Genomic DNA, 13,652 nt, shown 5'->3' on the forward strand with positions numbered 1-13,652 from the left:
TAAGAGTCTACAAGGTATGACAGAACTAAGTCCTAATTAGGATTTGTGATTTTATTTGGCTATAAAATTATGCAAAAATACCTACAGCGTACATGAGTCAACAACTTTTCTTATTGGGAAAATGTACAGAATACAAGAAGAATATTGAAATAATGACTGTGGTTACTGTCGGGGGGCAGAGGTGGGGATAATTTCGTTTGTGGTTCTTGTATGAGGGGCCGCGAGGGATCAGAGGTAACCTTTACTCTACAGGCACTGGGAGGTCATGGTGGTCCTGGTGATTGACCTCCAGCAGGGCCTGGTTGACCTCCGGTTGGTCACCGTTGAGATCGGCGTACTCCACTGAACCCTGCTGAGACAACAGAGATCCCACTGAATATTGACACACTGCACTGCTCAACAGTGTCAATTATGTTAAACACGGTCACAATGAAAGTCAACACCGTAACTAACCTCACGCAGAAAAGTCCACGCCATAACGCAACCCAAATCCAAACTGTTACAGCGCAACTCTGTACCATCACATTGGAACACAATCGGATTCTCTCAAGGCAGGCGAAAAATCCGTCAACTGTTGAAAGCGTTCCTCACAGAACACTACACTGTATTTCACCAAGGCGTCACAGAATCCGAAAACTATATTTCTCCAGGGGTAGCTGCACACATTCAAAAACACGCAATGAAATTCCTTTATCACCAAAAACCACCTCACCACAATCTTGGCTGCTCCTCCTTTTATATCAAGGAGTGAATTAACTGTCTTAAGTGTAGACCATCATGTCATATCCTGACTCATTATGTCAAATTTCCCTTCAAAACAGATAACCCGGCCTTAGTCCCTCAGCTCCAAGTAAGGGCAAACAGTGTGGACTGTAATTGGCTGTCTGTAAATCACTGATGTGTCTTGGTGAGTAGCCAGAGGAGGACAGTGTGGTGGTTGAGGTTGAGCTGTGCATGGAGGTATAATTTGCCTGGGCCTTTGGCTGCTGATCTCACTGGGCGATAGGGAAGGAAGCCCCAGCCCAAAATCCCTTTGTTCTAGCCTGGAAACTCTGACCGCAGCTTCTCTCTCCTGCACAGTGAAATTACTACTACCCAAGAGCCTCAGCCCACAGAGTGACTGGGGCTGGGAGGGAGAGAGGGAAGGAGGAGAAGGTGCGCCCTGTGGCCTTCATTCTGTCACTCCTCACCCTTTTTTGTGGGCTGGAGGAAAGGTCAGTTGTGGTTACGGAGTGTGTTAGCCGTGTGTGTTTGTTTTCACAGTCACAGGCAGTAAAAATGTAAGACACTGAGACTCAAGCTGTACTTACATAGTCATAATGGTCACCAGGTGCACCTGGGAACACAAGACACAGAATCAGGGAAGAACAAGCTCTAGACCATTACAGAGATGACATAGTGTATAACCTGTGTCTATGTGTGTGTGTGTGTGTGTGTGTGTGTGTGTGTACTCTTTCATTTGACAAAGGAACGACAGACTACTACTCCCCAGTGTTAGAGGGCCTCTCATTCCTTGGTGTGTACCATTTCTTAACCCAGCATTCTCAAGTTCAGGATGTGCATATCACCTTCCCTTTCCCTCTTTCATTAGACCACATTCTGAGGGCATTGAATAATAATCATTCTCTGAATGTATTCATCATGATGACTCATTTGACAGTTATGACGACCAGGCCTAGTTGCTGACTCATTGGTTCCCTTGAAGCAAAGCCCATTGTTTTATCACAGCAGGGGTATAACTATGCCAAAAAAGAGCAACAAGCGCAGTCCCTGCCCTCTTCCCAAACACCCACCCTTATCCCAAACACCCACCCTTATCCCAAACACCCACCCTTATCCCAAACACCCACCCTTATCCCAAACACCCACCAATTCACCAGAGAATTGAGAACGTTACAAACAAAAAGGTATGTTACGTGTTTGTATGTTCAATTTGGGTTGATAAAAGGTCCATTTCCACCATGGGCTGCTTCACTGACAAATTCAACTTGGATCGCGTTCTAAAAACAGGAACTTCCTGCTAGCCGCAGGATATGGTCACCTTCATACAGACCCGGCTGTTCCAGCAGTTCTGGATACAGTAATGAACACCTCACCCTTACACCTCCTTTCACTCACTGCTGGTGGATTAGGTGAGTTATCCCCATGGCAACGTCAAGTGTTTTGAGACCCTAGTTCAAAGCACTTTATAAATGTTAACCACATTTACAGTGTGAGGCACTCACCTGTTGGGGAGTTCTGGACTTCACTGTACACCGTTTCTGTGCCTTTTCTCAGGGGAGCTGCAAAAAGATAGAAACAAAATAGTGAAACAATGTTTCACAATTGCAACACTTAAACATTGCTCATGGGCATACACACACATACACATTAGATAACCATCATCACATATCCCTGCATTACAACCGTTACACATTTACTTGTCCTCATCTCTTAGCAGATGCTCCCCATCTCTTGGCAAATCAATGTACTGGATACTTAAGGACATGGGCACAACTTTCACTGGGGATGGGGGACGGGGGCATGCCCCCCCTCCCCACATTCTGAATTTGCATTATTTTTCCATCAGTTTTATCATTGGTATGTGATAGAAAATGAGGCAACGGGGAGCTTCAGGGCCATGCGGACGCCTCCGAGCAGTCGGGTAGGCTGTTTGGAGTGTTGATCCAACTGGATAATAATAAAATAAATATTTTGTCCCCCCCCCCACTTCTAAAACCAAAGTCGCGCCCCTGCTTAAGGATAAGCCCAACCAACTGCCATCGCAAACCCATGGGGGCCAACAGAGTATAGAGATCAAGGGGGGTTGGTACCATAGAGAGTAGCCTGGCAATTAGTTCAGCCCTTCCTGTTTATTCACCAGAAGATGTTTCTTTAAGCCTGATCACCATGGTTATCACACAGGTTACTATGGAGACGACTTAATCGTGGCCAATTAGACCCCCCCCCCCCCCAGGAAGTGGCGCTGAGTCTTATAAGCTGAAATAATGACGGCAAAGCAAGCCCTCTTGTGATGATTCTAAATGAGTAAAGGGACAGAATGAGAGCGGGAAGAGGTAGAGAAAGAGCTATGAGAGGGAGAGCTGTGGTAGAAAAGGGGAGCAAGATAAAGGGAATAAGGTAGCCGGAGTGAAAAACTGGCGTGTGTGAGTGTGAGAGAAAGTGTGTGTGTGAGTGTTAGAGAGAGAGAGAGAGAGAGAGAGTGTGTGTGTGAGTGTTTAAGAGAGAGAGAGTGTGTGTGTGTGAGTGTTTGAGAGAGAGTGTGTGTGTGTGTGAGTGTTTGAGAGAGAGAGAGTGTGTGTGTGTGTGTGAGTGTTTGAGAGAGAGAGTGTGTGTGTGTGTGTGTGTGTGTGAGTGTTTGAGAGAGAGAGAGAGAGAGAGTGTGTGTGTGTGTGAGTGTTTGAGAGAGAGAGAGAGAGTGTGTGTGTGTGAGTGTTTGAGAGAGAGAGAGAGAGAGAGAGAGTGTGTGTGGTCACCTCTGGCAGGGTCCACTGGTTGACGGTGTACCACTTCCGTGTACTCCACATCAGGCTCATTATTAGACGCTGCACTGCTCTCCCCGTCACTGCCTGCACCAGGTACAAGATACACACAGATCCCATCACGCAAAACAGCCCAAGAAGACAGAGGCAGACTTTAGACAACACAGCTCGAACTCCATATGCAACTTCGGTCATAAACCCAGGTACTCTGTTGGTCTCACCTGGGTCTACCGGCCTCTCGCTCCAGACACTTACAGCAGCATCCACTCCAACTACAAGACACAAACACATAGATACACACAGACATAAAGCAATGCTCCCTGACACAAGCCAGGAGATCTAAAGATCCAAGATTCCCAGGGAAGTTACTGCCCAGCGAAGTCAAATGACTGTTAGGTGGAACAGGAAATTGTGACTTGGGGTGCTATTCAATTAGAAACGCCAACCGGAAAGTTTTGAGGCGAGGTAAAACATTTAGTAGACAGTCAATGTCTATTGTTTCACAAGTTGAATATTATTCCAACGTGTGAATGAATTAGAATTCCCCCACAAATGTTTTCCAGAAGTGATTGGAGCCTTTAACAGGCTGCTGAGCGATCAGAACACCGCAAGAGAACATTCTGTGACAAACGAGGAGTGGATATCAGGTCTCCATTTTGATTTCCACAGAGCTGTTCCGGTACCTTACGCACACTGGCGACTGTTTGGTAAACAGCAGGAACACAATAGCTCCCTGCAAAAAAAACATCCCGTTACAACTTCCTATTCGTTAATGCAACCTCAGATTCTAATGAACCTCAGAGTGGGCCTAAGCGATTCATTTCCTCCACCTGCTGCCTGCATTCAAACTCGACTGGCCTGAAACAAACAGTCTGCCCCCCCCCAAGTCCACTATTTAACAAACGCTGTTTTATAAATGGTTGGTGCCCACATAGGAAATTCCACACAGACGCCATTGTTTCAGTATTCCTTCAAGGCAGCCTTCGCTAGTAAACTAGGGTGTTGCAACTTAAAAGAACTTTAGCCAACATATTAAGATGGTTGATAAACCACCAAATATGGCCTACATATACTGGCTAAGTGGCTGAGTGCACAAAACATTAAGAACAGCGTCCTAATATCGAGTTGCATTCCCCTCTTTTGCCCTTACAAAAGAGGGGAACAGCCTCACTTCATCCGGACGTGAACTCTACAAGGCGTCGAATGCGTTCCGCAGGGATGCGCGGCCCCATGTTGACTCCAATACCTCCCACAGTTGTGCCAAGTTGGTTGGATGTCCTTCGGGAAGGCGGAACATTCTTGATGTACACGGGAAACTGTTGAGCGTGATAAACCCCGCAGCGCTGCAAGTCCTCGACTCAAACCGTTGCACTTGGCACCTACGACCATATCCTGTTCAAAGGCGCTTCCAATCTTTTGTCTTGCTCATTCACCCTCTGAAGGGCACGCGTGCCCAGCCCATGTCTCCATTGTCTCAAAAGGCTTAGGCTTCCTTCTTTAACCTGTCCCCTCCACTTCATCTACACTGATTTGAAGTGGATCACAGCCTTCGCCATGACTCACCTGGTCAGTCTATGTCATGGAAAGAGCAGGTGGTAATATTTGGTATACTCTAGTGTAGCTACACATTATAGACATTCATTGATAGCTCACGGTATCTCTGAAAAACAAAATGCACAGTACTGACACATTGCTAAAAAAAAAAATGTTTTATTCTAGAAGTGCTTCTTCAAAATCAATCAGTTAACCAAACCCAAAATATATACACACATTTCTATTGATGATTGTCTAGTGTACTGTATATACAGCATCAGGTCTATGCATTTAGACATGCACACATTGTTTTTGGACAAACAGGCTATTAGACAAATGGGCTAGTTCCATCATTCGATAGACATGCAGTCAGACAGGCAGACACAGTGAGGTGAGAACACAGGACAAAGACAGTATGTTGATAATGACAGGAAAGTACAGCTCTTCCAGACAGCAGCAGGAGAGGAGAGGGAGCAATAGGGCCAGTTCAACTGTCTGTCACTGGGACTGATGTTGGCAACAAGCCCCTTGGTGTCGGCCATCTTGTGTCCACTACACCTGTACCCTCTGATATTACATCTACAACACATAACAAATAAGTCATACTTTCTCAAAGGAAGACATTTTTGGCCATTCTTCCCTCTCTAAAAATGTCTGTGGGGATTTTGTTTGTTTGAGCCATTGTTCCAATTGTTGTTATCCTTGGTTTTCATCCCATATATCCCTTTATTCAACCAAGTGGTGCAAAATGTTTGTTCTTTTTCTGTTCAAACCAAAAAAGTCCCTCCCCTCTGTTGGGTTTCTCTACACTGTTGCTGGGAGACTGTAGCTGCTCCTGTTGCTGATGCCAGCAGGAAGTGATGCCACACTATCTCGCGTCCCATTGGTCGCTCTCCCCTCCATGCCGTCAAAGGGTGGCGCTGCGTCTGTAATAAGATGATATGGCCACTCTCAACAAACACTCAACACCTGACACAATCACTACTGAACACAGCTGCCCTGTAGCTAGCTACATCCTGCCAACCACTGCAGAATCTGCACATCTAATGAGGCATGTTTGCTGAAGTAAAACATCAATTGTTAAGACCTGCATCGATTTGTATGAGGAACTAAGCTACTTCTCCTGTCTAAACACACACACAGCAAGTTCTCTGCCATGTCCTCTCTCATGCATTCTAAGTTGCACAGGATGTCTACAGCTGGACGGTAAGACGATGCATTTTTGTTCCTCTAACAGGAAAATATGAGGAGAGGAGATGCAGAGAGTTAAGAAGTCACCTAAGATCCCCTCAGAGACCCTTACATGCACACAGTATGGGTGTCATGGTATCGACTGACGTTAGGATGACAACTTCTGACACCAACATGCTACAAGCAGCTAGCATGCTAACGGCTAGCATGAAATGGAACACACGAATGGGGGGGGCGGGGGGGGGGGGGGGGGGCGGACGTGGGCAGTTGAACGTCGGTTATGGTTCGAAGCATGACGATAGGTCAAGACGGGAACACACAGGAGAGAGTAGGAAAACGGGCTACCTTCGGGCGGGTTATAAACCTCCATAGTGCTGTGGGTAAGACTCACTGTTAGAGAGTCATCTGATTTAGGGCTCGAAGGCTTTCTGAGAAATGGTGAACATAAAGTCAACGTTGACACAACAAGAGATCATTTCATAATTCTTGGACCCTTAAAGCGCATTAAAGGGACAGTTAATTCAATATGAAATCAAAGGTTGTTCAATGTTTTCAGATCACACCTAAAATGAAAAGGTGCTTATCGTTCACATTTATTTGGGATTGAGGCATATGGCCGGATCTACATAACAGATACCACGAGACATGGATGCATCTTGTCAAAAGACCACTTTTTCAAGCTCTGAAAACATCTGACAAACTTTTCATTTTGGAGTGAACTATCCCTTTAAGGCCCATTGGCCGTGCTGTACGTGGCAGCATGGTGCTAAGCACTGTCCAAAAACCATTGGCGCCATCTAATGCCATCATCCTAGACAGCCACGGTCACAGAAAACAACTTAGGAAATAGGCAAGCCAACTCACACTGACAGTTCAGCTGCGTTCTCTCTTTTACCTATACAATAAAGAGAAGGGGATGAGAGAGAGAAGAGGAGGCTCATACATAGTCAGACACCAGCAAAGGCCTGTGTTGCTGGGGGACTGTAGGTCTCTCTACCTCTCTTGGAATTGTAGCGCAGCACGCAGGCGAGGGCTAGGAGAGCCACCACTAGCAGACAGCAGGCCACGATCAAACCTTTCTTCCACGTTGCCATTTTCACTGTAGGGATAGAGAGAGAGAGAGGAAGGGAGCAAGAGAGGGAGAGGTAGGGTGAGGGGGAAGGTAGGCAGGGTGTTTGTGAGAGGGAAAGGGTAAAGGTTAAAAGAAAGTTAGGGTGGGTGGAGATGAGGACAGAGTGGAGGGGACAGAGAAGGATGGTTGAAAGAGAGAGAGAGGAAGTCAATCTTAAAGTTCAGAGTCATCTGCTTCCTTCTCTTGGGGTCTGAACTTAAGTGTTCCCTTCATTAAGTGTTCCCTTCATTAAGTGATCCCTCTTGGGGTCTGAACTTAAGTGTTCCCTTCATTTCCCCTCTCCTCCCCATCCTCTGCCTTGCCACTGTAGCTGCCGTAGTGCCACTATGGGGGGAAGCAGGCCGGGTCTAATTGCTCTGGCTAATGAGTGCTAGCCACGTCTTGCTGAGGAGTCACAACCCATGGGGAGCCTAGCGCGTCGCCATTAGCATCCGGATTTGACTGTGCTCTTGCGTTAGCCGTCGGCGCTAACCACACCACAGGACATAGAGGGCAGAGTGGCTATGGGCCAAGGTTAGCTTAGCGGCTGGGTATTTAGCGTGGCTCATGATCATCAACAGCCACAGCAGAGGAGCTCGTTGATAGTGGGGTCAGATAACCTCGCTGGCAGGCACTGGGGTGGAGGGATCAGATCAGAAGGAAGTAAACTTGTCAGCAGTCACTGAAGCAGCCCCCCGAACAGTGTTGTGAGAAGAGCAAAACTGTCGCTGCTGGTCCAAAGAGGGTCTTTAGATTTTACACAAGTGGTACTGTGAACGCCAATTAATGTAGACTTCTGCATCTAGTAAGAGCAGTAAATAAATGTGTGGACTCTATGGTGGAGTGTGGTGTTTGTATGCCTCTCAACCTATTGTGATAAGTCCAGCAGGGCCTTGCACATCACTGTACATGTGTGTGTGCTTACACGCACACACGTCTATCTTCTCAGAGAGTGTGTGTGTGTGTGTGTATGCATAACTCTCACCATCTACGGTGACTGGCTGACTCCGGACCATGTTAGCGTAGTTGATAGCCTCGCAGTAGTAGGTGCCACTGTGCTCGTTCCCCACTCCCTTGATCTGGTGGGACGCGCTGGATTGGGTTGAGGTGGTGGTGAACAGCGGCTGGACGTTCCCACGTCGGTACCACTTAAAGGTGACGGGCGGGGAACCTTCCACCCCACAGATCAGGTATATCTCATTTCCCTCGGTGACCTCCAACAGGTCTGGGACGACGCTGAGTCCTGGATTGGACAGAGGCACTGGGAGAGGGAGTGAATAGTGTGAGGTGGTGTGACGACACTTGAAGGCATTTCTGATGATTAAATAGCAAGGGTCCAATAATGCTGCAATCTAATGAAGCATGGAGGTGCATTTATGTACACCATTCCACACTTTCAACAGGCTCACCTATGACTGTGGTGTTGAGTTTGTTGCTGACCACCGTGTCGATTTTGGGGTTATTCCGCGCCTCGCATTTATAGTCCTGCATGTCGCTGTAGTGCTGGACGGTGACAGGGAAGATGGCCTGATGGTGCGGCTGCTGCACGGTGGTCGAGTTAACCTCAGAATACTTCTTCCACAAGGTGTACTCGATGGGTAGGCTGCCTCGGTCTGAGTGACAGCGCACCTGGAAGGGCTTTCCCACGATCACTCTGCCAATGGCCGTTATCTCCGGTTTACTGACAAGAACTGGGGAATGAATAGAACAAGGAAAGTGACGGAAATGACAAAATGGGACTGTTAATGTGGAGAGGTTACCATCCAATGACATCACCAACATTACTTAGCAGCTACACGTATGACTAAACTTTGAGGTTGTATCTGAGTCAAGATTGAAATTTCACCTAAAGAACCATTTCCCACATTTTCATTTTCGATTGGAGTTCCCCTTTAATATCATATTGTTGTGACATATACTGCATCCATACATGTTATCAGTATGTCCTTACGCATATCCTTATTTTACCAGGTAAGTTTTCATTTACAGCAACAACCTGTGGAATAGTTACAGGGGAGAGGAGGGGGATGAATGAGCCAATTGGAAGCTGGGGATGATTAGGTGACCATGATGGTATGAGGGCAAGATTAGGAATTTAGCCAGGACACCAGGGTTAACACCCCTACTCTTACGATAAGTGCCATGGGATCTTTAGTGACCACAGAGTCTCAGGACACCCGTTTAACATCCCATCCAAAAGATGGCATCCTACACAGGGCAATGTCCCCAATCACTGCCCTGGGGCATTGTGATATATATATATTTTTTTGACCACAGGAAAGGGTGCCTCCTACTGGCCTTCCAACACCACTTCCAGCAGCATCTGGTCTCCCATCCAGGGACCGACCAAAGACAAGTGAGATTGACTTACTTTGGGTCACACGTAAAAGCCTTATGGGCTGTAGTAGTACCTTTTGCCTGGACAGGCAGCTTTGCACTGTACTTGGAGATCATCCTGGCATCTGCTTTACATGAATAAATCCCACTCGAGTTCGGTACCACCCCGGGGACAACGTATATCCCATTGAAGCTGCCCGGCGTCAGTGTGTAATTGTCCTTGTAAATGGAGTATTTCACATCCGAAGCGCTGATTCTGTCAGAGGAGTAGTTGGTACTCTTGCAGGTTAACGTGATTTTCTCCCTTTCAAAGACCTCTGTCGGATACATGGTCAGAACTGGCTGGGAAAACAGTTCTGTTGTGTGAATACAAAAAATAAAAAAAACATTGATTACTCAACACTCTTGGGAGGCTGAGTACATGTAAGAACATCCCCGAGGAATGTTGTGATTAACATTGATAAGCATCACAGGTTGATAAAAAAAAGTTGTAACTGTGAATAGGGTTGCCCAGGTTTAAAAAAAAATCCTGGTTGGAGGATTCTGGTTTTCCTGTTTATTTGCTCCTGATTCCAGGAGTCTTCCAACCAGGATTTCTGGAAAACCTAGGAATTTAAGGAAAATTCACCAGAATTTTTTTTACCCTAGCTGCAACTTGGTTATAAACTGATAGAACAGATAGATTTTTTTTTATCAGCTTTTTTCAACAGCTAACACCACATTCTACATTTCAGATTCCTTGTAAAATCCATTCACTCACCTGTAATCCTCACGTCTTCCGTCGCTCGCTTGACTACATTTCCCACCTCCAGAGAGCACTGAAACTCCCCAGAGTGCTCGGCCAGGGCTCTCATGCTGTGGTTGGCTTTACTTTGACCAGAACTCAGCAGAGTCGGTCCCTTGGACAGGAAGACTTTGAGCCCAGAGCTGTTCTGGAGGTTACCACTGACACTGCAGGAGATGTCCAGATTGTCCCCTTCGATGATCATTGATCCGTGTGGTCGGACAGAGATTACAGGTGTGATGAACAGCTCTGGAGAACACAACGAGGAAAATTGGTCTGGAAGCTGAAGGTTGAAACCAAGAGACTTTTCCCAGACACATTCTATTCAGCTTCGGACATGGTTAAAATTATTCGAGATGGAGAACAAGAGTAGGGTCCTTGACTAAAAAGGTAGTTCAACTGAGAATCTCTGAATGTGCGTTTCAGTCCAAGACTAGGTCTAACCTGTGTCTTGGAAACCGGCCCGTGACGTTCACCGCCATGTTCTGTTTTTGGGCTCCACTCACCTTTTACAGTGACCACCACATTGTTGCTGGCATTGGACGGGACCGAGTCTGTCAGCAGTATGACCCTGTAGTCACAGTGTAGCCTGTGGTCGCCAGCGTTGTTGAATCGCAGCCTAGTCTCCACCTGGTTGGTCATAATAACACCAACAATGTTAACTAGAAAAGGACATTTCCTAAAGTAAACACGTGTGCTTGCTACCTGAAGTATTGATGTTTGAGAAATAAGTTTGTAGAAGAGGTAAAAAAAAAAGAAATAGAAAAACTAAGCAAGCACACTCCATATTAACACACATGGTTGGCGTTGACCCTCTCCTCATAGAGTTCCTTGGAGTCCTTGTAGAAGTAGAAGACGATAGCGCCGGACTCCTCAGGGGCCTTGCACCCAACGGTCACCTCCTCTCCCTCGCTGAACACGCGCTTGTCGACGCTGAGGACTGGCGTCTGCAGGCCTGGGTGGACACGAGTACGAGTCAAAGCACGCAGGACACGCACAGATGGAAATCACATGCCGCGGACACAAAGTTGACAAGTAAACCACATTCATGCAGGACACAAAGTCACACGCGGCAGGTGCAAAACACCACAGTGAAATGCTGAACTTGCAAAAGCTTCTCAGTCCACAACAGAGAGGAGTTGACAAGAGTACCAACCTGTCACAGTCAGTTTCTCAGAGCTGCTGCTTAGCTCCTTGCCCGGTATGTTCACCTTGCATTTGTACTTCCCAGTGTTGGCCACTCTGGCCATGCGCAGAGAGTAGAGGAGGTCCTCTGCAGTGGTGATGCTCTCCGTGTACACCACGGTGTTGTCCTTGTAGATGGTGTATTTACGGTTCAGGAACCCAGAGCTGCTGACCAAGGCCTGGCAGCGTACCGTCACGTTGGTACCCTGGGAGACGGCGTTGCTGGGCTCGAGAGTCAGGGTGACACTTGTGAACACTGGCGAAAGAACTCAAGGTCAATGCTCTGACTGATCAAAGTCCTAGAGCACAAGCCTGTGTGACCTTGTACCGAAGCACATTATTTAGTGAATTCACAACCTTGTAGTGGCATGAATCTGTTCACGAAGACAAAAAAATACATCTCCATAGTTAGAGAACAGTGCAATAAATCAAGGTGCTATATATATATAGTCACCTTCCAGCTCCAAGATACTCAGGAGATGAAATCACTCACACCAATGAATTGGACATAAACACAGACCCTCAACAAAAACACCACAAGAAGTCTTTTGATTCAGCGCATGCTGATAGCGAACTGTTTTCCCACATTTGTCCCCCCCCCCCCAGAGTGCTTCTCCAGATAAGGGGCCTCCCAGTGGGGTCTAGTGCAGACAGTCTGTCAGGTTGAGACCCACAGTCCGGGTGGCTCCTGTCCCGAGGGGGACGTCCCAGTAAACAGGCCCCCGCCAACCAGAGGAAGGAAAGGCATTTTGTTAAACAAACAGACACCCTCTCAGGGGACCCACCGTTATTTTAGAAACCGCCGTCCCCACCCAATGTCACTCAGCAGGGCCCGGCACGACCGAGGGGGGAAAACCACTGATAGGAGGGCAGAGGGTAGTGCCAACCAGGGCACGAGCCATAGCGGAACCCCATGGAAAGGCTGTGTGACCACTGACTAGTCTTGGCAAAGCCAATGAGTCAACGTTCCTGCTTAGAATAGAGGTATTCTGCTATTCCAAGCCCAGAATTGCTCATCTCGGCATGGTCGGGATAAGGCGTCCATCTCTACCATTGGCTAGCTGAACTCATTTCTCTGCCCAGTGCTGGGCTTTTCCCCTTATCCTAACAGGAGGAGGCGTGTGACACTGCTAACAAGTGAGTTCCCAAAGCCTTCCACAACCTCGGACTCGAAAAGAGTGAAAACACTGATAAGACAACAAGATCCAGGCACCATTCTCATAGGATTCCCAGTTATGCTATTTCCAGTGTGTCAGTAGTTTTAACCTGTGTTAATACTACAATTAGGGTATATCGGTCACCTCTCAGAAAAAGATATGTCCTAGTAAAACAGGTCCGTAGCGTTAGAAAGAAGTAGATAAGAAAGAACGTCCAGTCCCAAAGCCCACACTATCTACGAACACACACATTCTCACTGAAAGGAGAAAAAAAAAAAACAATAGCTGAATTTACATACCACTCCAAAGGAAAAACCTGAAACACACTCAAGAGTTCCCCTGTTTTGAAAACTGCATTCACTGCACTCTTGACTATCCTATTTTAAGAATCTCCTCAAGAACACGTTAATACTTACATGCCGGAGATTCCGCCGCTTGACCTGGACGGAACAGGAGGAAAAATAAACAAAAAAACAGTTCATCAAATGTAAAGAAAATCCAAACTTCCTTATTTCCCCACCCAACCCAAAACCCTCCCAGAGGTAGATCATTATCAAGCTTCCTTACAGGTGGAGAGGAGTGCGGAGGTTAGCAGTAGTAGTCGGGTGACCATCCTGACAGAGGGCTGCTGGGGCTCCCACATTGGTGGTGGCTGTCTTGGGCTGATGCGACTGGAGTGACTGGAGGTTAGGAGGCTGAGGATTGACTGGGGGGCAGTGGTGGGAGGGGAGGAGGGAGAGGACAGGGGAGGTGCTCTACCTCGGCCACAGAGTGGGACGCCTGGCCGCTGGTTATCACAGCGAGCAGAGCCCTCGACTTGGCTTAATTTGCCAGGAAGTGACTGTTGTTTCCTCAGGATGTGAGCTGCTGGC

At 47.2% G+C, this 13,652-nt stretch overlaps 1 protein-coding gene across 12 annotated transcripts; it reads right to left on the reverse strand.

Moving 5' to 3' along the window:
* On the reverse strand, positions 1-13,552 carry si:dkey-237i9.8 (platelet endothelial cell adhesion molecule). 12 transcript variants are annotated; one of them, XM_036940593.1, is made up of 17 exons: positions 13,348-13,552; positions 13,197-13,220; positions 11,595-11,879; positions 11,236-11,393; positions 10,945-11,068; positions 10,415-10,687; positions 9,729-10,010; positions 8,727-9,008; positions 8,303-8,578; positions 7,204-7,305; positions 7,071-7,101; positions 6,552-6,580; positions 3,704-3,754; positions 3,477-3,569; positions 2,226-2,282; positions 1,311-1,336; positions 1-352 (listed from the first exon to the last, which is right to left on the reverse strand). In XM_036940593.1, exons 1-17 carry the CDS (start codon positions 13,421-13,423, stop codon positions 242-244), a joined length of 2,280 nt encoding a protein of 759 aa, XP_036796488.1. In that variant the 5' UTR covers positions 13,424-13,552; the 3' UTR covers positions 1-241. The 12 variants fall into 12 exon arrangements, 11 of the variants coding, with proteins under 11 accessions (XP_036796488.1, XP_036796487.1, XP_036796486.1 ...); XM_036940592.1 differs by having other exon boundaries at positions 1-349; positions 6,552-6,634; XM_036940591.1 differs by having other exon boundaries at positions 6,552-6,634.
* Positions 13,553-13,652: the final 100 nt, after the last annotated feature.

This window comes from Oncorhynchus mykiss, chromosome 13 (genome assembly GCF_013265735.2).
Source record: "Oncorhynchus mykiss isolate Arlee chromosome 13, USDA_OmykA_1.1, whole genome shotgun sequence".
In the NCBI taxonomy this organism is placed as follows: domain Eukaryota; kingdom Metazoa; phylum Chordata; class Actinopteri; order Salmoniformes; family Salmonidae; genus Oncorhynchus; species Oncorhynchus mykiss.

Bases quoted from the DNA above. Each gene is read 5' to 3' on its own strand.
- si:dkey-237i9.8 (XM_036940591.1), bottom strand. From the start codon at position 13,423: ATGTGGGAGCCCCAGCAGCCCTCTGTCAGGATGGTCACCCGACTACTA. The intron at 10,688-10,944 runs GTGAGTGGAGCC...TGTGTTCTCCAG, and splicing joins TGTGGTGGTCACTGTAAAAG to AGCTGTTCATCACACCTGTA. The intron at 10,011-10,414 runs GTGAGTGAATGG...TTCACACAACAG, and splicing joins GGAAGACGTGAGGATTACAG to AACTGTTTTCCCAGCCAGTT.